The 24,322-nt window shown below is 47.4% G+C and overlaps 1 protein-coding gene and 1 pseudogene across 1 annotated transcript in view; both read left to right on the top strand.

Annotated features, from left to right (window-relative positions):
- CFDP1 (craniofacial development protein 1) overlaps window positions 1-21,260 on the top strand; it is a 138,416-nt gene extending 117,156 nt beyond the window's left edge. Inside the window, 3 exon segments of the mRNA XM_036833772.1 lie at window positions 6,186-6,344; window positions 17,626-17,756; window positions 20,549-21,260. Of these exon segments, the coding sequence (XP_036689667.1) occupies window positions 6,186-6,344; window positions 17,626-17,716 (250 nt within the window). The 3' untranslated portion in view covers window positions 17,717-17,756; window positions 20,549-21,260.
- LOC118885336 lies at window positions 6,746-9,654 on the top strand (annotated as a pseudogene).
- Window positions 21,261-24,322: the final 3,062 nt, after the last annotated feature.

Genomic DNA, 24,322 nt, shown 5'->3' with positions numbered 1-24,322 from the left:
CTCACTGAAGAATTTCATCATAAACTTTCTTCCCATTTCTCAGGAAGTACCATGCCAGTTCCAGACCCTTGTATGGCTCTGGAAAATAGTCCATGGCTAAGCTACAAATAAGTCCACTCCTGCCTTGTAAACAGATGACAAATACTAAGGAAACTGCATATCTCTGCCAAAGAATCTTTGTTCCAAATAATTTGCATATTAGTGGTTAAGCAGGTTGTGAGAGAGAACGCGTAGACTTGAGCTGTATGTTGAAGTTCTAAGTAAAGGTCAGTAGTGCTTCCGTGCACATGTGTTGACCCTATCCTTGCTGGTCCAATTTTGGCGTTTCCTTTTCTTTCCTGTTGGTTCAAGTGCAGTGTTAAATCCTTCTGTTATAAGAGAAGATTCACTTGGATAAGTCCATTATCGAATCATATTAGACATGTAGTGGTCACATACCATGGCAAGGCTTTGTACTATGCTGGGTGAGCCAAGAATGAGTAAGACATGGGCCCTGTGTACAGTAAGCTCCAGGACAACAGGGAAAATAAGAATATCCTCCCCAACCCCAAAATCAGCAGTGAAATTGGTGTGTGGAAGGGATCTCCAAAGGTTATCTGTCCTCAACTCTAGTATCAGCAAGATGGAGAAGACAGGCCGGGTGTCAGAAGCACTGAGTACTAGATCCAAGTCTCCCACGGTGAACTTGGGCAGATTTCTTAACCTTCTTAGATTTTAGTTAACTCATCTCTAAAATAAAGAGGTTGCATTAAACAGCCTCTCAGCTGCTCCCTGTTTTGTGTCCTAATAGTATTTGGTCACAGTTTTTTTGGATGATGATCTCCTCTACTAGATTTTCTCCTTGAAGCCAAAGATTATGCTTTATATATTTTTGTATCCCCAGTTCCAAGCACATTGTCTGGTGTACAGTAATTTCTGATTAATCTCTGTTAGATGAGTCCAATGAACGAATGACTCTAAATTCATTCCCAAACCTCAAATTCTATTCTGTGAGACAGCTGGGTGTCTGGGGCTGATTTTAAAGATTATGGGAAAGATGTTCCCACCTTTTCTTCACAACCAGTTGTTGTGTCCTGTCATCCTTTCTGTTTGTGTTTAAGAAGTTATTTTCCCAGCTCCTTTCCAGCACCTCTCATAAATAAACAGCAGGACCCAGAGCATCACTGAGCATGGCCAGATAAAGCAGTGCTTTTGCTACGAAACAAGTCATTTGGGTGAATCTATGTCCATGCTCATGGGACTGGAGCAAAGAAAACATGTTACTTTAATATCTTTATAATAGACTCAACAGGATGGAGTTTATCATTTAGTTGCATTTTGTTAAACTTACATTCTGGGGGCTAAAAGGCAGCATAATTTCTAGCAAATTATCATTGTAAACTTTGAATTCAGAAAGGAACCAGACAATGGTCATTTTGCCCTTTTTGTCCCTTTTACTTTTCTGAGATTCTGAATATTTTTTTGTGAGGTCTCGGTTGGTGTCTGGTGTTGGAACACGTCATCGGGCTTGGTACGGTGGGAAGGGAATTGCGATAATTGCTGATTGATGGAGAACAGGACAGAAAGCACAAGAAAAAAAGCTTAGTAAGAGGCTCTTTCACAAGTGTGTTGTGCACTCAGCCATACCCTCTGATGGCACGGAAGCCAGCTGCTCAGAGTGAAGGCCGTGCTCCTCAGACAGGATTAGTCCTCACACGAACTTGCGGTAGTAAGGTCAGAGTAGGAGGAGGCGGTTGAAATGCCATCGTTACATTGAAAACATCTTGGCGGCAGTAGTCTGGACATGCCTGAGTATAACGTTCTGGATGCAGTCTGTGAGGGAGCACGTGCAGGGTGCCTTCCTGTGAACTGTGACCTCTAACAGGTGGGTGAAGGTTCTCCTGAATGTGGTTTCTGTGACACAGCTCATCCCACTTTAGAACCAAGACTGGAAAATCTGCGGCTGGGGGAGGGGTTGGGCTGTCAAAGCCGACTTCCTGGTAGTCCCTTACCATTATGGCTTAGGATCCAGAACAAAGAGAAGTCAGTGTTGCTGTTGCTCTGATGCCTGAAACTGCACTGGTTCCTGCTGACAGCACAGAGGTCTCCAGGGGAATTCGGACCTTCCCCTTTCCCCGGTTTTCCAGTGTACACACCTGCTAAATGCCTGTGGGATGCCTCCCTCCTGGCAGTGCTGAGTTGCTCCCTCCTGGCCTAGCTGCACTTCTGAGATGGGGAGCCGTAGGCTGAGGCGCTCTCTGCAGTTTCCTTCACAGCAGAATAGAGACAGCCAGCAGCCACTGCCCAGAATCTGACTCTTTCCTGCCTGCCTCAGCTTTCCCGAAAGCCTGATTGATGAACTTTAACAGCAGAGATGGGTCCAAGGTCAGGGTAAATCTGCCTTCCTGAAAATTGCAATGGAATGATGCCAGGAGTATACCACTAAAGCCCCATTTCAAGGTGGGGAGTGAGTGTGAGACCCCACATTCCAGGCTCCAGGAACCAGGTGCTGGTCTCTCAGTGATGACGAGCCTCCGCATGTTTTGGCTGCTACTATAAATGTGTCGTTCACTTGATTTAGCCTCAAATACAAGATGGGTAATTTTGCTTTTGAGGCCATCAAAGTAGGAAATCATACACCGTGTTAATGATCCAATGCAAGCAGACATAGAAGCTTTGTCCTAAAGCATAATAGCACAGGTGACATTTTGCTGATATTCATTTAAAGGGGGATTATGACTTTTTTCTTTTTCTAGAACCTTTTTCACTGCTATGCGGCAAAAATCATTTTACCATAGACTTCTCGAAGTGACTTGTTGAAAAGATGGTATATTCTGGTAATAACTGTCAGAGCTGTAGGCTGTAGGGGAGAGGTGGTGTACAGAGAGCCGTGGTGCTGCCCAGATAAGATGGGGAACCCTGGGTTGCAGAGAGCTGATGGGCAAATATAAGTGGAAATTCCTCCCCTTAGAATTTCCCAATTTAGAAGTGTTCTGAACACCTTTATTCTACAAAAATCTGATTCTTTCCCACTAATTGGTTCTGTGATCCAGGTGACATTGTTGAGTTTATCGAGTGTCCACTGTTTACAGAACTATATCCATGTGCTAGAGAGAGATTTGGAGACCCAGAACTTAAGTATCCACACGATATAGAGCCTGCAAAGGGAAAGTCATGTTTCTCCTCAACATCTTTGTTAGATTCCCCCAAAGCAGAACCTTAGGTAAGGCTTTGAGTGCAGGTGGTTTATTTGGGGAGGTGTCCCAAGAAGCAAGAGTTGAGGGGGTGGGAAAAGTGAGGCAGAGAAGGCAGAAAAGCCAATAGAAGAGTGCACGCATTTCCAAGGCCACGAGCCGTCAGGACTTCTGAGAAGCATTCAGTGTACCTCCCAGGACTGCCTATGTGAGGACAAGAGATTGGGCCATTTAGCCACCAGCTCCTGTCCGCCACAGCCACTCCACCAAGTGCTTCTGGCATGTAGGCAGGGTCAAAGGACACCCCGCGGCCAGAAATGGAAAACCTCCAGGTGTGTGGTTTTGGTGAGATGTTGTCCGCAGTGGCTCTGAGCTTCCTCAGAGCTGACCAGTGCGGCAGCAACTGAACGTAGAGCCCTCAAGCACCTGTTACGGAGAGGAGCAGTGCCGTAATGGGAAAAGAACAGGGGTGCGGTAAAAACACCAGCAGGAGGTATCTAATTCAGAGATTGGGGGAAGGGTCTGGGAAAGCCTCCTGCAGGAAGCGGTTTCTAAGCTAAGGCAAGACCAGATGAATGGGAGGGGGACAGGGAGAGGTGAACTGCAGGTGTGGCTGGAGTGTAGGTTGCAAGGGGAGATGTGGCGGGAGAAGGTCAGGAAGAACTCTGCGAGTGAAGGAGTTTAGACTTTGTTGTAAGAGTAATTAGGGGTCAAGGAGGAGACATTAACCAGAAAGACGTGATAAGCTTCATATTTTCAAAAATTCACTGTGAAGACAGTGTGTAGGATAGATGCCAGGATGGAGCAGGTGAGTGATGGTGGGACAAGACAAAAGTCAGGGAGACAAGTGAAGAGCCTGCTTAATCATCCAGGTGAGAATATAAAAATGAGAACCAGGATAGTGGCAGTGAAGCAGGTGAGAAGGGGAAGGATTTGAGCCATATTAAGTTTCTGCCTCCCCACTTATGCTCTGTTCCTGGTAAAATATAGTCTGTGTGTGTTGATGGAGAGATTGTTGTAGGGACTGTTATCCAGAAAAGAATTAGAAGATATGAATCGAAAGCTCATACAGAGCTCTTTGGAAAATCCTTAAGCAAATTGGGAATAAAATAGCTGTCAGAAAATCTCTCAAGTAAATTCTCACGTTAGAAGTGAGACAGGGCTTCCCTGGTGTCGCAGTGGTTGAGAATCTGCCTGCCAGTGCAGGGGACACGGGTTCGAGCCCTGGTCTGGGAAGATCCCACATGCCACGGAGCAACTAGGCCCGTGAGCCACAATTACTGAGCTTGCGCGTCTGGAGCCTGTGCTCTGCAACAAGAGAGGCCGCGACAGCGAGAGGCCCGCGCACCGCGATGAAGAGTGGCCCCCGCTCGCCGCAACTAGAGAAAGCCCTCGCACAGAAACGAAGACCCAACACAGCCAAAAAATGAATAAATAAATAAATAAATTAAAAAAAAAAAAAAAAGAAGTGAGACAGCACAGTGCACCACACTGAGGGTCAGAAAAGCCTTGTTTTGCCCTGGATCTGCATCTTCTATTGGTTTGACCTTTGTTGTATCATTTAACCCCTCTGCACTTTATTTGTCCAGCTCGAAATGAGGACAGTGACGCCTGCCCAGCCTCGTCTGAGTTGATCTTAAGCTGACAGCCTCTAGTAGGGTATGACCGCAGCAGGGAAGCTAATGAGAGTGTGGAGGGTCATTGTTCAGCCCCAAGAGTCTCGTGTTCAGTGTGGACACGCCTGTCGGCTCATTCCAGGGCAGAGGTAGTGAGCCATCCCTCACTGGCACTGTGCTGCAGGAAGGTGGGATTTCAGAATGGTTGGTGAGACACAAGATCATGTTGAAGTTCCTCCTCCAACTCTGAGACTCAGTGGTCCTCTTTCACGGGCACTAGGGAGAGTAAGATGAGAAATGGCTATGAAACACTTGGATAATTAGCCTTCTAGGCAAGTGAGAGGTATTATTGTTGATGTTATCAGTAGGCCTTGTGATATTAGCTCAGAGAGTTTTTAAATGTTTTAACCCTCTTGCATATCCCAGTAAAGCAGAAAATGACTTCTAGCTTCCTGTATGCTGGTATATAACTTGTTTTACTTTCTAAAGAGACCAAAAGCCATGTTCCTTCCATACTTCCTTCCCCTAGTACCACCTTCTTACTAGCTGCATTCTGTCTTGCTTATTTTATCTCATACATTTAACATTGACTGGAAACATTTGACCTGCCAGGACTTGAACTTGGGCATATGGGGTTTCTCCCACCGTCCACGACAGCATAACCAGCAAGTAGAGCACAGGCTGTACATTCCCTGCTTTCAGGATGAGGAATGTTCTCCACCTCCTGGGAAAAACCAGGGTCCTGACTCACAGGAGTTGAAAGGAAACTGATCTTAGAGTCTTTTTAAGATACTGTAACTCTTGCTCATCAGTGTTGGGATCTGGTTCTCTTTCTCTTGAAAGGATTCCCTGGGGCTTTAGCGCACAGATGATGACAGTGATTCAGGATGGATAACATTTATTGCACCTTTGCTCTGTGCCAGCTGCTGTTTTAAGCACTTTATATAGAGGATACACTACAGCCCTGTGAGTAAGCATTCGCTTTGTAGATTAGGAAACCAAGGCAGATGTAGTTAAATACCTAGCCTAAAGTCACATGGTTCGAGCTGGACTATGAAACAAGGCATGTGATTGTAAAACCATGTCTGAATCATGCTGCACTTCTCCCTCCTTGCGAGCAGAGACCTGTCTGTCATACAGAGCAGACAGAGGTCTTCAGGATTTCCTATCCCCAGGTCGTTAGAGTGGTCAGAGGTATTGAGCAGGAAAAGTGCATTAGAATTCTGGTCTCCTTACTGTGCTCCCCACACCAGACAGGAAGTACCCTGGATGCAAACATGGCTCGCATTAAGATAAATAGCTTGAATCTAGGGAGGCCTGTGCCAATCAGAAAAACCATTAATCAAGAGGTTAGAGTTTTTACCTGCTACATGTTTCATGTTTTTGCTTTCCCTAGGTTAAAAAGATCAAGTGGCATGAGCAGCCTTTTGGGGAAACTAGGAGCCAAGAAGCAGAAGATGAGCACGCTAGAGAAGTCCAAGCTGGACTGGGAGAGCTTCAAGGAGGAGGAGGGCATTGGCGAAGAACTAGCCACCCACAACCGAGGGAAGGAGGGGTAAGAAGCAGTGCCTTCTACTCTCTCAAAATCCTCAGAACCCTGCGATCGTTCATTGCACACGCGCTACCCAATTTAAGTAGGCAGGAGCTTTTCATGGTAAAACAGAAAACATGAGTTCTTTGGTGTGTTGTTGAAGCTCTGTTCTAATGTGGGCAGGTCCTGTCGGTGAGGAAAACATTGGGGTGGGAGGGCACGTGAGCAGCACTTCTCTCGGGGAGAGGCACGTCTGCCAAGCTGAATTTGCTGAATTGCAGCTCCCATGAACTGTAAGTCACCTCGTTTGTTCATGTGGTCAGATCTGGCTCACCGTATCAGCCTCAGCCTCATCTGAATTATTTGGCCTTCTGAGAAGTCAGACAAGCTCAGTGCATCAAACGCAGAGTCAACAGGGCGCCTAGATGTTGTCGGGTATTGTGGGATTTTTTTTGTCCGTGTCATTATGGCCCGGGGTGGGGCTTCACCTTTGGCTTCAACCTATGTGACACACCAGCCCTCAGACAGCATCCGGGCCATCACGTGCACCCTCTTCCTCTTCACTTTGGAATACAAAGAGGATGTCCATAAACTGTGTACAGGAATGTCCTGAGAGAAATGGTGTTCATTGAGTACTTAGGAACCTCAGAAGGAGCCAAGAACAAAGTTACTACAGAAGTGGGTCCATGGCTCAAGGTCCACACTCCCCGCCCCTAACAGTGAAAGGAAGTGTGCGTGGCGCATCAGACAGCCCTGGTGCTCCCCATGCCTGCCCCTCTCCAGCAGGGGCTCTCCCTGCAGTCGCCGTGCATCCCTGAGGCTCAGCTCCTTCACCAGTAAAACTGAGATAATAATACCACCCTTAGGGTGGTTGTGAGGCTCTCGTGAGACAAAACATGTGATATATGTATCATGCATATATGTATATAGCACAGGCAGACCTCAGAGATATTGCGGGTTCTGTTCCAGACCACCGCAATGAAGCAAATATCGCAGTAAAGTGAGTCATGCGAATTTCTTGGTTTCCCAGTGCATATAAAAGTTATGTTTATACGATACTGTAGTCTATTAAGGATGCAAGCATTATATCTAAAACACAATGTACAAGCCTTAATTAAAAAATACTTTATTGCTAAAAAATGCTGACAATCATCTGACAACACAAGATTGCCACAGTCCTTCAATTTGTTAAAAAACACAGTATCTGCAAAGTGCACTAAAGTGGAGCGCAATAAGAAAGGCATAAAGCCCTGTCCACAAAAGCCCTTTGCAGAGCGCCTGTCACTGTCACTTAAAGGTGTGTATTAAGTGGTAGTCATTCAGGTTATTTATAAGCTAAATTATAATAAAGACAGGTGAGGGATTTGTTTGGGGGGTCATTTTTCTAGATTAGGTTTCACGAGTATTTGAATGAACGTAGAAGCTGATCAGTATATTAAAAAAAAAAAATGTCTTTAATGACTTTATGAGCTTGTTTAACTACCAGACTTCTAAGTCCATCTGTCAAAGATGGTTTGCCACAGGACAGAGGCAGAAGTACCGAAGCCATCTGGGGAAGGGCCCACAAGAAAGCACAAGCGGGAGTCAGTGTTATCTGCAGAAGACCTCTGATGCATGCCCTGACCCTCCCCACGCTGACTCAGCTCTAGTAACTCAGCCCCGCCGCTTCTCCATGTTCGCCTGGTGATCTCAGGCAGCAGAGGAACTGCCAGTGTGTGCCACACTTTACTGCTTCTCTGAGGATTGATTATATGGGTTAGACAGTGTTCGTTCTGTTAATAGAGGTCTTATAAAAGTAAGGAGTGGTGCTGTTGACGATAAGGGAGAGATAAGAAAATGTAGGCTGGAAGAGAAAACAAGATTAAAAAGGACATCTGCCCAATGAGGACTTTTCAGGCAATGGAAAATCACATAACTGGGTTAGGGAACAACTAATAGCATACAACTTTTAAGCTCTTTGCTTTTCCCTCTGTCTCTGAGCCTCTTCCGCCTGGCCAGATGATTCCACGGATCTGATTGTATTTTTCCAGTGCAGATCTGATGACTTCTGTGCTCTGCCTTTGGCTCTTCTCACCTGCCCTCTCTCGTGCCCACCCCATACCTCCACTCACTGCCTTTCCTAGCTCCTGGCAGATAAAAGGGCCCAACCCCTAGTCCAGGGAAGGAACTATTGCTCTGGTTCTTACCTTGGCTAAGCATGAGAATCTTCTGGGGGTTTTTTCAGAGTTACATGACAAGGGCACACCTGTGCACCGCTGAATCGAGTCACAGATATCTGTGTGGTGTGTATATGTATACACACACACACACACACACACACACACAATGGAATATTACTCAGCCATAAAAAAGAATGAAATTTTGCCGTTTGCAACAACATGGATGGACTTGGAGGGTATATGCTTAGTGAAATAAGTCAGAGAAAGACAAATACTATATGATATCACTTACATGTGGAATCTAAAAAATACAACAAACGAGTGAATAAAACAAAAAAGAACTTACAGATATAGAGAACAAACTTAGTAGTTACCAATGGGGAGAAGGAAAGGAGAAGGGGCAAGATAGGGGTAGGGGATTAAGAGGTACAAACTACTATGTATAAAACAAATAAGCTATATGGGAATATAGCCAGTATTTTATAACTATGGAGTATAACCTTTAAAAATTGTGAATTACTTGGGAATTCTCTGGCGGTCCAGTGGTTAGGAACTCCGCACTTCCATTGCAGGGGGCATGGGTTCACTTCTTGGTCAGGGAACTAAGATCCCACAAGCTGTGCGGCTGGGCCAAAAAAAAAAAAATTACGAATTACTACGTTGTACACCTGAAACTGATATAATATTGTACAGCAACTATACCTCAATTTTTAAAAAAAGAGTCACAGATACCTGTATCTTTAAATCACTCCTCAGGTGCTTCTCGTGCACAGCCTGGATTGAGACTCACTAGACCACAGCAACTAAATTCTAGAAATGAGAGCAAGACAGTCAGCTGCTGGGTGAGCCTATCCAGCACGTATGTAACTTAGAGAGCTGACTTCAAAACAGGGACTGTCGAGAAGGGCAAGAAGATTTCTACTGAGAAGTGTGCCCTGTGCCACAGTGTCAGAGGGTGGGAAGCACAAGCCAAACCTGAAAGGTCTGTTTGGTCAGGCCCCCAAATTCTCTTACACAGATGCCAACGAGAGCAAAGGCCACCTGGGGAGAGTCTGCTCTGAGGGAATATGTGGAGAATCCCAAGAAGTATTACCATGGAACAAAAGTGATCTCTGCTGAAACTAAGGGGGAAAGGTCCTATTTGATAACATCTCAAAAAAGCTACTTATGAGTAATGATTGGCCTCTACCGTATTTATTATGAGACTGTGACATTTTTTACAGATGCCATATTTAAATTGTTCTCCTATAGGAGAATCCAGATCATGGATAGTGATAAAAAATATTCCCGTAATACAGTCCTGATTAAAATAAGATGGAATTGAGATTGAAAGATTATGTTGTGCTTTTTGTGTTTTGATAGTAATTCTACTTCAGTAAGTGCTATCCCATCTTTCCCCTTGTAAAGCTTTAATAGAATTTGAAGCTACAATGGTCAATATTGGATTATTATTGTCCAATTTTTAAATTTTATTTATTTATTTATTTATGGCTGCGTTGGGTCTTCGTTGCTGCGCGCAGGCCTTCTCTAGTTGCGACGAGCGGGGGCTACTCTTCATTGTGGTGCGCGGTCTTCTCATTGCGGTGGCTTCTCTTGTTGCGGAGCACGGGCTCTAGGCACATGGGCTTCAGTAGTTGCAGTATGTGGGCTCAGTAGTTGCAGCACGCGGGCCCTAGAACATGCGGGCTTCAGTAGTTGTGGCATACAGGCTCAGTAGTTGTGGTGCACGGGCTTAGTTGCTCCGCGGCATGTGGGATCTTCCCAGACCAGGGCTGCATTAGCAGGCGGATTCTTAACCACTGTGCCACCAGGGAAGCCCTACTGTCCAATTTTTTAAAAGCAATTTTGCTGTCTGAAAATATTGACATAAAGAAGCAAAGCACCTTGAGAAACAGCAGTCACAGGACCAGATCTGCAAGGAATTTAGACAATGGAAATATCAGAGACAGGTTTTAATACAATTATACCTACTGTATTTAAAGAAGTAGACAAACTTGAAAATATTTGCAAGAAGAAGAAACTATAAATAGTGGCCTAAAAGACCCAAACAAAATTTCTAGAAATGAAAAATTTAATAACCATAATTAAAAATGAGAGGGATAGATTTAATAGTAGTTAGACCAGCAGAAAAGAGAAATACATGCACTGGAAAAGAGCCAGAAGAAATCATCCAGAATATTGTTCAGAGAGACAAAAAGACAAAAAATATGGAAGAGGGAAGTTAAGCCTCCTGGAGGACAGTGTGGGACGAGATGAGAGACACCTCTTTACAGACTTTTCAAAACTCAAAGATCCCAAGATAAATAAAATAGAAATCCACACTGCAGAGTGAAGTTGCAGGAAACCAGTGACAAAGAGAAAAATCTTAAGAGCAGCCAGAAACAAGAGATTTCTTTGAAAGGAGGGGCAGTTAGACTGACAGGTAGCTTCTCAATTAACAGTACTTTTCATAACATCCCCAAATTGGAAACAATTCCGATGTCTATTTGTAATAGACAAATAAAGTGTGATGTGTTCACACACTGGGATACTCTACCGATTGGAATGAACATGGGTAAATTTCAGTAACATAATAACACAAAGAAGTTCATGCAGTATGGTTCCATGTATTATATTTATTTGTTTTAATTCCATTTATATGAAGGTCAAAAATGGGCAAAAACAATGTGTCCGTTAGGTCAATTTGTGAAGAAGCAAGCCACAAAAGAACGCACACAGTATATGTCTATTTATGTCGAGTTCACAGTTAGGCCGTCACCAGGTCAAGGAGCCGAATGCTGCCAGCCTTCAGGAGGCACGTTCATAACTTTCACCCAACACCCGCACCGAACACCCAAGCCCAGCCAGGTGTGAGCCTGCCCACATTTCCACTTCCCTTTCAAGTTTCTGTTCCTCTGACATTACCATCTAGTTGTGCCTAATTGTGAATCATTATAAAGCAAGCTCTCCCAGTACAGCTTGGACTTCTCTAGGGTGCTCATCTTCTGCTTCTTGGCTTGCTACATAATGATTCATCTGCCTTGCCCATTTTATACTCTGTGTGTGTGCGTGTTTGTTATATTTTACAATAAACTGAAGTGCAATTGAATTCAAATCCTGGCTCTTCTACCAGCCTGCCATGTGCTCTAGCCCCAGTTTCTTCATCTGTGAAGTAGAAACTCTTCAGTATACTCCCAGGTTTATAATGGGAATTAAATAAGTAGGGGAAATGTCTGGCATGTTTATAGATAGGATTCCCCCCCACCCCAGCTCTCCGCCCCCTCTTCTTTCTCCTGTCTGCCATTACTGACCACGCCAAGCTTAGGGCCTTACTGGAAGGCTAGGTGCTTTATTCCTCTAGATCCCTTCCTGGTGTATTCCTGCCAAGCCTTCAGGAACACTTCCCACAACTGTGGCCAGCACAGCTTGGGGGCATCTCCTCTCTGTCTCCCAGGCTGGCCTCTCTTCCTTCTCTGGGCTTTTAAAGTAGGGAAGTCCCAGGGCTGAGTGATGGGCAGCCGTCGTTCCTCATATTCTCTCCCCCAGGAAAGCTAATTCCATGGCTTAAGTACTATTTTCTGCTGACGACTCCCAAAAAAGCTCTCCCCTGCCTGACCATCCCACTGAGCTGCAGGCTCCCGTAGCAGCTGTTTAGTTGACACCTCCATTTGCATGTCCAAGACGTTACATCAAACTTAACATCCAAAACCAAATACAGATATCCCCCACTTTTCAAAAGCTTGCTTTACACCACTTTGCTTTTGCGAAAGACCTCTACATTTTCTCCCTAACTGAAAGAAATCTGAAGAGGATTTTCGTTTTCACCAAAAGGCAATTGCTTCTTCGCTTCACGCCATTTCAGCTAAGAGAGGTGTTATAGGGGCGCTCTACTTTCAGATAGCTTGAGATACCTCTGCTTGCTTTCTTTCCATAAGCAGACTCCTTCCTCAGACCTCTCAGAAAATGGCACCATCACCGTCCACCCAGCTGATGAAAGAAAGCCCTAGCAGCATCCTCTTTCCACTCGGTCCTGAAAGTCCAGTAGACAATTCCGTCATGAAGTATTTTGGTCCATCCTTCTGTCCATCCCAGCTGCCTGCAGTCCGGTACAAGCCACAGGCATCTGCTCTGCTCCCTGCTTCTGTATCTGTACCTTTCCTCCATTCTTCTCTACATCACAGCCAAAATGGTTCTTTGAAAGTACAAACCATTTTTCCTCTCTTCCCTGCTGTTTAAGTAGCACTTAAAATGAGTGTTCACCTCCTTACCCTGGCGTTTCCAGGCCTCCCTGAGCCGTCCCCTGCCCACCTCTGACCCTCTTCGCCCCTGCTCACGGCAGCCCAGCCTCCGCACTGCTCCTCCAGATCCTCCTCCACGGTGGGCTCTTGTTTTGTCACTCAGATGCCACTCTTCACTCTCTCAGAGTAGCCCCACCTTAGGAACCCTCCATCACATCACCCTCTTTGACCTTCTTCATCACACTTATTGTCAGTTGATACACGTTGTCGTGTTTTGTTTCATGTATGGTAAACCCCGAAGGCAGGGTCTGGTTCACCACCCCGCCACCAGTGGGGTGCTAGAAGAGCACCTGTCCCAGAGCAGGCGCTGAGCCATTGCACTGCCTAAATGCACATCCCACTAGCTGTCAGGCAGCCATGGCTTTGTTTTGGAACCTAGTAGGATTGGAATTAACCACCCAGAAAGGAAGGGCATGACAAGTCAGAATGACATCTCCACCTAGGCATCATTTTCAGACAGCAAAGTTGGTTAAAATGCCTGTACCAAAGAGGTCAGCTGCACAGCAAAGAATCACTGCTTTTCCTCTGAGCCGTGGACTCCAGGGCACAGTCCAGCATTTCAGGATCAGTGTCACCAGTCAGCACTCAGGGCCTTTAACATTGCTTCCCTCTATTCCTATAACCGATCGCACTAGGTTCCCTGGCAGTGTTCGCCATCAGCAGTGCGTCTCTCCAACACTGCTGAGGTAGAGGCCAGCAGGTTTGGGGGGAGGGATCAATGCAGAGAAAATGAGAGGAATACGGGCTTGGTCTCGGCTGCTGCTGGCAATCAAATTGAAGGTCATGGAGCTCGATGATTGGAGACCAGGTGTGTTTGTGATTTGGAGAGGCGTGAAGGAGAGAGAAAATAATTTTCTTTCTCCAAAGAATCTATCTCCATGACCCCCAAGAGTCACTCTTTCAGAACGAGCACAATCTTGAGGTGAGATGGGAGGAAAGCAGTGGACAAGAAAATTAAAATCACCACCCTTTCACTTTGGCCCTCGAGGTGTTTGCGAGTCACCCTCTTGCACAGGGCTTGTGTGATGTTGAGCAGATTGCTTCTTTCACTTGCACTCCTCAGGGCAAAGAAGTGCACCTCTTAGTACTTCCATCACAGAGCTTTATTCCAGCCTCCGAGGGCCTGCGCCGCCTGTTGCTTTCCGGTGTTGGTCCACTTTCCTTCTCAGGATTACGCTGCACAGAACGCCTGCTGGCTGTGCTGGCAGCATAGTGATGGCGCAGCCCTGAAACATCCTCCGTTATGTGCCTGCTTCGGATTTCCCTGCACCTCCCTGTGCTCTTTCTTTTCCTGACCAGTGGGCAGGACCCTCTCGTGGGCGGATGTGACTGTGTGGCGGAGCTTTTGGGGATCAGCACACTCACCTGCCCCACAGAACTCTGCCTTCTTGTGGGGGTGGATGGGCGTCCTTTCACTTGCAGCCTGGTTTCCCAGAAGTAGGTACCAACATGTTCTCTGGAAGCATTTTCTACCCTTCTCGTCCTCTTCTTCTATTTTTCCTTCCCTCCACGTTGGCCTAGATCTCAAGAAAATTGGTGGCAGAAAAGTAATTTGGGTTGCAGGATCAAAAAGATGACCGAGCCTATTGTGTCTAACCTGGTTCTGAAAGGGAAAGCTTAGAAAATCCCTTAGGTTTTGGTGCTATTAGCATATTTTATTAATGACAGTGAAGAGCTGCGGCCTCTTAAATGGGCCACATAAGGCAGTAGTGGTGGGAAGGGATGGTCCCCTCTGCCCTTCCCAGTAGACTGGGCTGAATCAGGCTGGGTCCCCAGGAGTGCTGGGCACAGACCAGAAAAGAAGCCTTGCGCGTGTCAGCTGGTGGTCCTCTTCTGGGACTGCAACCCGCTTAAGGTGCCTGAGAACTTTCTGAGGCTCAGTTTAAATAGGTCGTCCGCTCTGGCCGCCTTGGAGGAGGCAGCCTTCCCCACAAGCCCTTCCTCTTTCTGGGGCATTTGGTCTCTTGGTCCCTGTTCCAGCTGTCCCAGTTTCTGAGGCTTTATAGTGATACAGTCAGGTCAGAAATGGGAGGCAAGAACCGCACAACACTCATAGCCATTTTTGGTTTTATTGTTTACAAAGTACTTCTCACAGTTGTACTGTCAGAGGGGTGTTGTAATTTTTTTTCCTGTTTTACAGAGAAGAAAAATAAAGTATCTTGCCCACAGTCACACACATAGTAAATGTCAGAGCCACCCTCATCCTTGGCACCTTTTCTGTCTTGAGGGTGGGAGGAGGATGTCGAGTAGAAGTGTTGTTCCTGGTCAGCTCTTGGCCGCAAACCAAAGCCATCAAAGGATCCTGTTAGCAGCTGCAGATGCTGTGAATGGGGGAATGAAGTCGCCAAACCTGCCTTGATGGCCTTTGTCTGGGTTGCCCTTGAGAATTGCATTCTGCATATGTGCCCCTCTTTGCTGCCTGAGGCGTTCCCTAAACCTGAACTCTGCCTGCACCTGCTTGTTTAGCACCCAGCCTGGCTTCGCTCTTGATAGTCTCAAGGTCAGCCGGACCCGGCACCGGCACTGCTTCCGGGAACCTGCAAGGCATTATTCATGCTCAGTGAGCATCTTAATTTAAGTATCACTTCCTCTTCTTTAAAGGAAAGTCAAGAAGAAAGACCACAAATGCTCAAAGCCACATACTTCCTCTTCTTTCCGCCCCCAGGCCCGCTCTCTCAGGTGTCCCTGGGTAATGGCTCTCTTGAAACATGCCCTAAAGTCTTCTTGAACCAGGACTCCCGCATTTCTTCTGTGGGAACTTCGAGAGAGGCAGTTAAAGCACACCGCTGTCAAAACCCTGATCCCCATTGTGATACTCACCCAGGGCCTGTGGGCTGGGGTGGGGAGGGGTGGCGGTTGTAGTGTGACAAAGCCCGTCCGTCGACTTCGGTTAACAGTCCCCACTGGGGAGTCATGGGTCCCTTGGTGGTAGACAGAAGATGAATTTGTTCTGTCATGTGTCTACTTACCGGCCGCGGTCTCTCCTGCTTTCACACTTTATCAAAAGGGGTCCACAGTGTCTGTGGCTTCCCCATCTGCCGGGGAATCTGAAATTGAAATTTAACCAGGCATCCTGTATTTCACTTGCTAAATTTGATGACCTGACCTTGAGGGCTTATGTCAAGCCTACAAGCAGGCCCTGCCCTTGTGTTTCCAGCCATGCTGGCCCCTCCTTGGCGATTTTGACACGACAGCTGAGTTCCTGATCCCAGACCAGGTGGTAGTTACTAGTTGCTGGTAACGTGCGTCAAGAGAGCTGACTGTTCCCCTTGGATTGATTGTCCTCAAAGCCCTGACAGAAGCTGGCTTCCCGAAATGACGGTGACAGCTCTGCCATTTTATTGAGCACCTGCTCTGTGCTAGGCATAACATGTACACTATTTCATTTAATCCCCACAACAGCCCTTCAGAGTAGGAATGATTAAGGATGATTACCTTTTTTTGGGGGGGGCGCAAATTAGGAAACAGAATTAGCAAGGTTACGCGGCTTACCCAGAGACACAGCCAGCAAGCCACAGGGTCGGGATTCAAGCCGAGAGCTGCCACCCTGTCCGTAGTGAGGTGTAGGGTTAGTGGCCGCAGGCCTGGCTGGAGAGCGGATGGGCCGGGCTGGGTTGCTCCTCACAGGGTGCTGTGGGCAGGCAAGCGAGGCCCTGAACTCAGCAAAGGAACACAGGGTCCTGAACCTGGTAACGTTCTCACCCTAAACGTAACGACCTTGTAATGACAGATGCACATGTTCCACAGTGCAACAAAGGAAAGATTAGTGCAGAGATTCAATTCTGCCTCCCATTTTCAGTGGCAGTTTTGCTCTCTCAACAGATTAATTAGCAGCAGAGATCCCCTCCCCCCAGGCAAGCGGCAGCACAGTTCATGGCCAGAAGGTGCACGAAAATGCAGCTGTGTCTCACTCAGCGGCCAGCCTGCTCCTCGCAGTGAGTGCCTGCTGCTTCAGCCCTGTGCTTCCTTCCCACCCTGCCTGGGGGCCCGGCGGAAGCCTTGTCTGCTGAGCCTGGCCAAGATGAGGCGCAAACCACCAGCTTTTAGGGGACCCTGTGTGTGAGCCGTGGATGGCAGAGGTGCTTGACCTCGTTCCCTTGGAGGAATTTAAGGAAAGGCCTCTTCTGTCGTCCTCGCAGAAGCACCCTGGCTGCATCTGGGTGGAGGACACAAGGAGAGGTGGGAAGGGTGAGGGGAAGGAAGGAGCTGCAGGCAGGTAAATACCTTCGACGGTGAGCGCTCTGCGCACCTCAGCCCGCTTCACCTTCCCTGCAGCCCCAGGAGGTAGTTCTTACTGGGTTTCTTCCATTTGCAGAGGCACCTTTTCCCAAATTTTGATGCATATGTGCAGGGAACATAGCTTTCCCTCCCCACCGACTCAGCGCACCGCCAAGGCCAGGAAATGTGGTGTCACTATTTTGCTGCTGAGAAAAACGATGCTCCTTGACCAGCATGGTCCGCTAATGTGTAACCAGGCCAGGCTCTGAACCTGGGCTTGAGGGAGCCCCTGTTCTTTCCCTAAAACCTGGTTACAAAATTGCAACATTTTCTTGCCTTCAGCCTCTGATGTACTTCCCCTTGATAAGTTGTTGGTTTCTCTTTTTCATTCTCTTTTCACTCACATTTGAACCAGAAACATCCTTGTTTAGACTAAATGGGAGTGGTCTGGATGTTCCTGAAATAGTCGTGTTGTCCACTCTGGGCACCACCTGTGGTCATCCGTTTGTGTTTGCTGTAACCCGATGATCCCACAGGCCAAGTGGACCCCTTCACACCGAGGTGAGGGGTGTGGGGGGACAGGACAGGACAGTGCAGGGGAGGCATTTTCTTTTACTGCATCTGCTGACAGATATCTTCATTTTCTTCCAGGTACATTGAACGGAAAGCTTTTCTAGACCGAGTGGATCACAGGCAGTTTGAAATCGAGCGAGATCTCAGGCTGAGCAAAATGAAACCCTGATGTGATGAGGAACCTACAGCAGCTTAATCCTGTTTACAACGTGAGCTTTTTGTGCGTCTTTGAAATGTTTCCCGTGTTTTCCATTGACTGTTTCCCAGCAAGGTCTTTTTTTCTACATTGAATTTCTGTCTTTGTATCTTGATCTCATGTGATTTCATTCATTTTACTTTTAATAGTTTGTCTTTTAAAAAATAAAAATAAAAAAGTACAGGTTGGTCCTGTGAGAGGCCGGTGAAGATGACAGCACTCACCTTTCCTTTGTTCTGCTATGAAGTCCACCAGGCCAAGCCAGCACCTCTCAGGCCTGTCCTGGCCGCCGTGGTGGAGAGAGTGACCAGCCTGCAGGCACTTGAGCCCCCAGAGGCTGTAGGGCTCTCTCTGAAGAGGCTCGCCAGTGTTGGTGGAACACAAAGTCCCCGGGCAGCTCTGTTCTCAGTTCCACTCCTGCTTCTCTCCTGATCTCTTTTCTCTCCTGAATGGGATTCCTATTTGCTGGTATAATGTGAGGCTGAAAATAAGGATATACGATTGCTGCATTAGGGATTTTTCTTTTCCTTCAGCCATTTTCCTGTTCTCAAAGTCAACTTCACGTGTGCTCTCACCTCAGTAATTCTTTAATTTTTGGTTTGTCAAAGAAGACTCCAAAGGACTTTTTTTTTTTTTTTTTTACTCTTTAGGAAAATTTAAATTCCAAACTTCATATTAATAAAGCAGTAAACACCACATCCTGCCCCTGTGGGCGGGCGGTGGGGATGTCCTGAGTAACACGGACAGGTTTGGAGGTAGGTAGGGTTCCAAAGACTGGAATTCAGAATCCTGCCTGGACATCTACGAGCTCTGTGACCTTGAGCACAGTTCAGCTTTCTGAACCTTCATTTTCTGGTCTGTAAGTGGCCTGAGTAATACCAGAACCTCACAGGGTCGAGATGAGCCAGTGACATGTGCAGGGAACACGCATAGGTCTCCCCCTCCAGTCCTCTAATATGTGGGCAGAACCTCATGCAACCAAGACCTGATTGTCAGCCCTGCACGGCTGTGAGGTTATGACCCTCACTACTCACTGAGGCCAGGCTGGGTGGTCGGGCTGACTGAGCTGTGTGCATCTTCAATTGAGAATCATCTTTTCCGTCAGAGTCTTCTTTGAACCATAGCCCATAGTTTTTAAGAACAGGTGGATAATATTTTATCTAGCTCTTCACGTCCACACTTAGTGAAAACTAATCTGCCTGACTCCCAAGGGAAGTGACATCTCTTAATCTAGGAGTCGGGAATTGCCAAGGAAAATGTTTGCAGGAAGTGGGGGCCTGAGTCAGCGCTGGGAGGCAGCTCAGTAGCCCTTTGCCAGGCACGGTGCGCCTCCCTTGTCCGTGGCATGGATGACTGAGGAGGGCAGCCAAGGATACTTCCTGCTGGTCTGTGGAGTCCAGAGAATCCCTGAGAGATGAGTTTCCTGGCCTTGCTCTTGCCATCAGTCTTTGTCTTCTTGTCCCAGATAAACGCATCAGATTTCCAGAGCATCTGTTACCTTCCCGTTACTGAAAAAAAACTGCCCTAAAACAGCATACGGTCAAAGAATAAAAACAGCCTTCTCTATGTGTTCTGTTCACCTATTTCCCAAGGAACGCAGTCCTCTAATTAGGAACTCTGCGTGAGGTCCCCAGGGGAGAAGGGCCGCATTAAGAACTAAGTCTTGAGGGAGCCGTGCACCATTGGAGCTGAGGAGGGGAACTGGACTAAGAGCCCAGGGCCCGATTTCATGAGAACTGACAGCTGGTAGCTGGCACTGCAGAAGGATGCAGAAAACCTCCCTAGAAAAGAGTGGCGTGATGGTGCTGCTGGCAGCCAGGCAGGGACCAGGAAGGCCAGGTGACAGGGCTCTCCAGGTGCTGTGCTGCCTCTTGGCCTCAGCAGGACGGAGAAGGTGTGTGCGGCGTGGCTCTCTGGAGTGCGGTCTTCTTCTGGTATTTGGTATCAGTCTTTAGCCAGAACTGGAATTGCTCAGGCATGTTGGGTAAGAGTCCATGACTCTTTTTTTTTTTTTAATTACCAAAAAACCAATAAACAAATAGGAATTGGTATAAGATGGTGGACTCCTGGGGAAGGATTCAGAAGCTCTTAGCTTCATCAATAAATGATGCAGTGGTGCCATGTGCCTGGTGCTTCCTCACAAGTTATCTGACCAGAAGAGGAAACTTGCCTGAGATCAGACTGTGAAACTGCCAGCGATCACACCTGTGTCTTATGCCTAGAGGGCAGAAGGCGGAGGGCCCTGCAGGCAAGATGAAACAGCCTCTCATGCCTTCTGGATCCCAGCTCCTAGTTGGAGGATTCACGTTGGAAAGGAAAGATTTGAGTGCAAGGGGACAGAGCAGCCAAAGATGAAGAGATGCTTCCAGTTGAGAAGAGTGGCAGCTGGCACACGCCGGTGCCAGAAGCTTGTGTCAGAAGTACACCAGCGGCTTGGGCACGCTGGCTTCAGCTTCCAGTCGTCTGTGCCCTGGGGCGGCATCTGAACCTCTCTTTGGGGAAGAGTGTGCTGCCTCACCTAGACACCCTCAGGTCCTGGGCAGACAAGCCGGTGGGGAGGCCTAAGCCCTGCCCCGGAACCAAGTTCCTGTGCTACACGGTGTAGGCAGTGTCGCCCTCTCCTCTTTGGGATGCTGCCTGGTTTCAGCGAGTGAGGGGAGGAGGGGCTGGTGTCCAGGTGACAGTACCTTGGAGAGTCAAGGCATCCCAAATGCCATCCCACTGCACCTCCTTCCCTGGGCACACAGGTGTACCCAGGGTTCCTGCTTCAGGCTTTCCTGCAAAGTCTTTTCTTTTTTTCTGCAGCTTTTCTTTCATGCCCTCTTAAGGCAACTTAGATCCAACAGGACCACCAGATACAATCTTTGTGCACACGAAGTTGACCACAGAGGGAAAGTGGGCTGTGGAAGTCTGGAAGATTCCACCCTGGTTCCCTGCAGCCTGGAATTGCCCAGTCCACAGAGACTCTCCTTTCCAGGGCCCCTCTCCATGGTCTGCCGGTGAGCTTTCATTGTTGTACCCTCAGAAAGCTGATGGTGTAGACAGATCTACGCTCAAGTAAGGGACAAGGTGGCTGTGTCAGGGAGGGAAGGGAGAAATGTAACATGAGGAGAACACTGTCAACATCGGACAGTGGGTTTGGCGTCCTGCCTCTAACCTTAGATTGTAGCCCTGCCATCCGGGTTGAGTCCCTCCCTCTGTGTCTCAGATGCCTTGTCTTCAAAAGGTTTCTGAGAATGCTTAATAACCCTGCTCTGCCTACCTCACAGCATTTTATTAAATGAAATACATTATCCAGGTGTTAAGTTACTCTAATTAAATTTCACACTAAAGGCTCCCAGCTCCCCAAGACAGCCAGGCTTCTGTGAGTATAAATTAGCACCGCCTTGAAGAACACTTTGGGGATATCTCATGAATCTGGAGCTGCGCTCAGCCTGTGACACAGCAGCTCTGCTCTTGGCTTGACATCCTAGAGAAGCACCAGCATGTGCACAGGAGGCAGGCTCATCGGTGACAGTAAAAACCTGGAAACCACCCAGTGCCCATCAGGAGAAGGGGCCAGTTGTGAAATAGCCACACAGTGGAATACAGTACCGCAGTGAAACGACTGGGCTAGGGCTACATGCCTCAGCACAGATGAACCTCTTAAGCAGCATTGATGCAAAACACCTAGCGTACAATCCCAGTTATACAAGTTCAAAAGCATGCGAACATAGAGGTGATGGTTGCCCAACATTGTGAATGCACTAAATGCCACTGAATTGTACACTTTAAAATGGTTAATTTTATGTTATGTGAATTTCACCTCAATAAAATTTTTAAAACATGAGAAAGATATTGTCCTTTGACTCAGAATAATATATATACTATATAATTATATATATTCCTATATTCATTCAATATAAATATATATGAACAAATGGGTGATAAACACTAAATTCAGCATAGTGGTTACCTCTCATGGGATTGGGAAGGTTATACAATAAAAGAAAGATAACAGAGGAGCTTCGTTTAATGATGTGGGTTTATATCTTCAGTTGGGAGTTGGGAACACAGATATTTCTTACATTATTCATTATACGTTTCTACCCTATTTATCTGTAATATTTCAAGATAAATTTTTTTGAAAGAAAGACAAGCCCACATTTAAATTTGCATCACCTCTGTCAGTCTCCTTAGGGAGAGATAGCCAAGGGATGGGCAGTTCAGGGATGGAGGGTTGCCATGGTGATGAGCTTGCTGGGTGTCGAGGAGCTTTTTCTGCCTCCTCTTCTGGGCCAGCAGGCATTCCAGAATGATCCCTCCAAGCCGCTTTTGGAACATTCTCCAGGAGGTGAGTGATTCACATAGGTGAACTACCACATGCCCCACCCGCCCCGCCCCAGCTTCCCTTTCTCTGAAAAGCAGGTTGGGTGGTTGGGGGAGCTGAGGGGTCTGTACCAGGCCACGTGCCCCATCCCAGCACAGCTGATGGTGTGATCCCTGCCGATCAGCCTTCCCCTCGCCCACAAGGCTGCACAGGTGCACACAAACAGGCCATATGTTAGAAAGATGCTACCGCAGGCCTTGACTTGTTAGATGCAAACAAATGGTTCCTGACCTGGATAAATGAGCTTGAAATTTAAAGACACCAAAATGAATTACAGTCAATGTCTTGAGTTTTCTAGTGGAAGTTATGGAGCTGCCTGTTTTCAAACTCTGCCCAGCATCCTGAGCTCACCCCCAGGCCCTGGGCCACAGCTGTGACATGAGGCCGCTGTGGAGGTGGGGCCAGCTCCTCAGGGTGCGGAGGAGTGTTGCTGGGCCCCTGCAGGGAGGGAGGGAGCTATCCTCTGACTAGCCCCACTAATCTCTGGTAATGATGTAATGCCTTACTTCTTCCAGTTAACACCTCTACATTAATAACCGAAGCCTGCCCGAGTTTGAGGCACCCTGACTGACAAATAAGAGACTTCTTTTTAAAAATAAATTTATTTATTTGCTTATTTATTTTTGGCTGCGATGGGTCTTCGTTGCTGTGCTTGGGCTTTCTCTACTTTCGGTCCATGGGCTTCTCACTGCAGTGGCTTCTCTTGTTGCAGAGCACGGGCTCTAGGCGTGCAGGCTTCAGTAGTTGTGGCATGTGGGCTCAGTAGTTGTGGCTCGCCGGCTCTAGAATGCAGGTTCAGTAGTTGTGGCTCACGGGCTTGGTTGCTCTACGGCATGTGGGATCTTCCCGGATCAAATCCGTGTACCCTGCACTTGCAGGCGGATTCTTAACCACTGCGCCACCAGGGAAGTCCCTGGGAGACATTTTTTTTAAGTCTGGAAGCTCTTTGGGTGCCTGAGGTTGCATCTGTGGCAGGGTGGACCCTCTCTGTCCCAGACACCTCATCAGATTGCCTCATCTTTGCTGTTGTCTCTAGCTGGACCTCACAGTTCTGTTACAGCCCTGCCATTGAGCTCCATTACAGGGCCTTTGAATTTGAGGTTGGGATCCTGGGACACAGGGAGGGGAGCCTGCCCATCCCCCAATCACACACCCACACCCAGCCCTCCTGCACCAACAGTGTCTGGTGTGACCTGTGTGTGCCCTTGAGACCACTATAGACAACTCGGGGTAGAAATGATGTGAATAAGCATCATTGTAGAGGCCTATTTTGTCTTTGCGATACAACTGTATTTTTTTAAAAATTGCAAATACCCCACATGGTACAATAAATACGTATTTTGTTTTTTGTGCAGTTCCTGGCACAAAACCCCTAAAACCCTTGGAATTTACTCCGTGTGTGCTAATGAGAGGACTCCTGGGGGAGCCCAAGTGTGGGGCTGGCCGAAAAGTTCGTTCGGGTTTTTCTGTAAGATGTTACAGGATAGCTTCCAACCCAATAGCTTCAGGATGGGATCTGGTCACCAGGAAAACCACACCTTTGACTTAGAACCATCCCTTTGACCCCTTAGAACTTCCAGCCCCACCCACCCCCACCCCCCACCCCCCACCCACCCCCCTGCCTGATCTGGGGAGGAGAGGGAGGCCAGAGATCAATCAATCACCAATGGCTAGGGACTTCCCTGGTGGCGCAGTGGTTAGGAATCTGCCTGCCAGTGCAGGGAACACGGGTTCGAGCCCTGGTCCGGGAAGATCCCACATGCCGTGGAGCAACTAAGCCCGTGCGCCACCACTACTGAGCCTGCACTCTAGAGCCCACGTGCCACAACTACTGAAGCCCGCGCTCCACAAGAGAAGCCACCACAATGAGAAGCCTGTGCACTGCAACGATGAGTGGCCCCTACTCACTGCAACTAGAGAAAGCCCGTGCATAGCAACGAAGACCCAACGCAGCCAAAAATAAATAAATTAATTTTTTAAAAAAATCACCAATGGCTAATGATTTAATCAATCATGCCAACATAATGGAACCTAAATAAAAACCCTGTAAGCAGAGTTTGGGGAGCTTCTAAGTTGCTGACCACATCCACTTGCTGGGCACAGAGGCTCCTGCTCAGGACCCCTCTGGACCATTTTCATTTGACTGTAGCCTTTATAACATATTTTTCGTAAGGAGAGCGTCTTCCTGAGTCGGTGAGTTGTTCTAGCAA

Source organism: Balaenoptera musculus, chromosome 19, assembly GCF_009873245.2.
Source record: "Balaenoptera musculus isolate JJ_BM4_2016_0621 chromosome 19, mBalMus1.pri.v3, whole genome shotgun sequence".
Classification (NCBI taxonomy): domain Eukaryota; kingdom Metazoa; phylum Chordata; class Mammalia; order Artiodactyla; family Balaenopteridae; genus Balaenoptera; species Balaenoptera musculus.
This window is presented reverse-complemented; position numbering and strand designations above follow the sequence as displayed.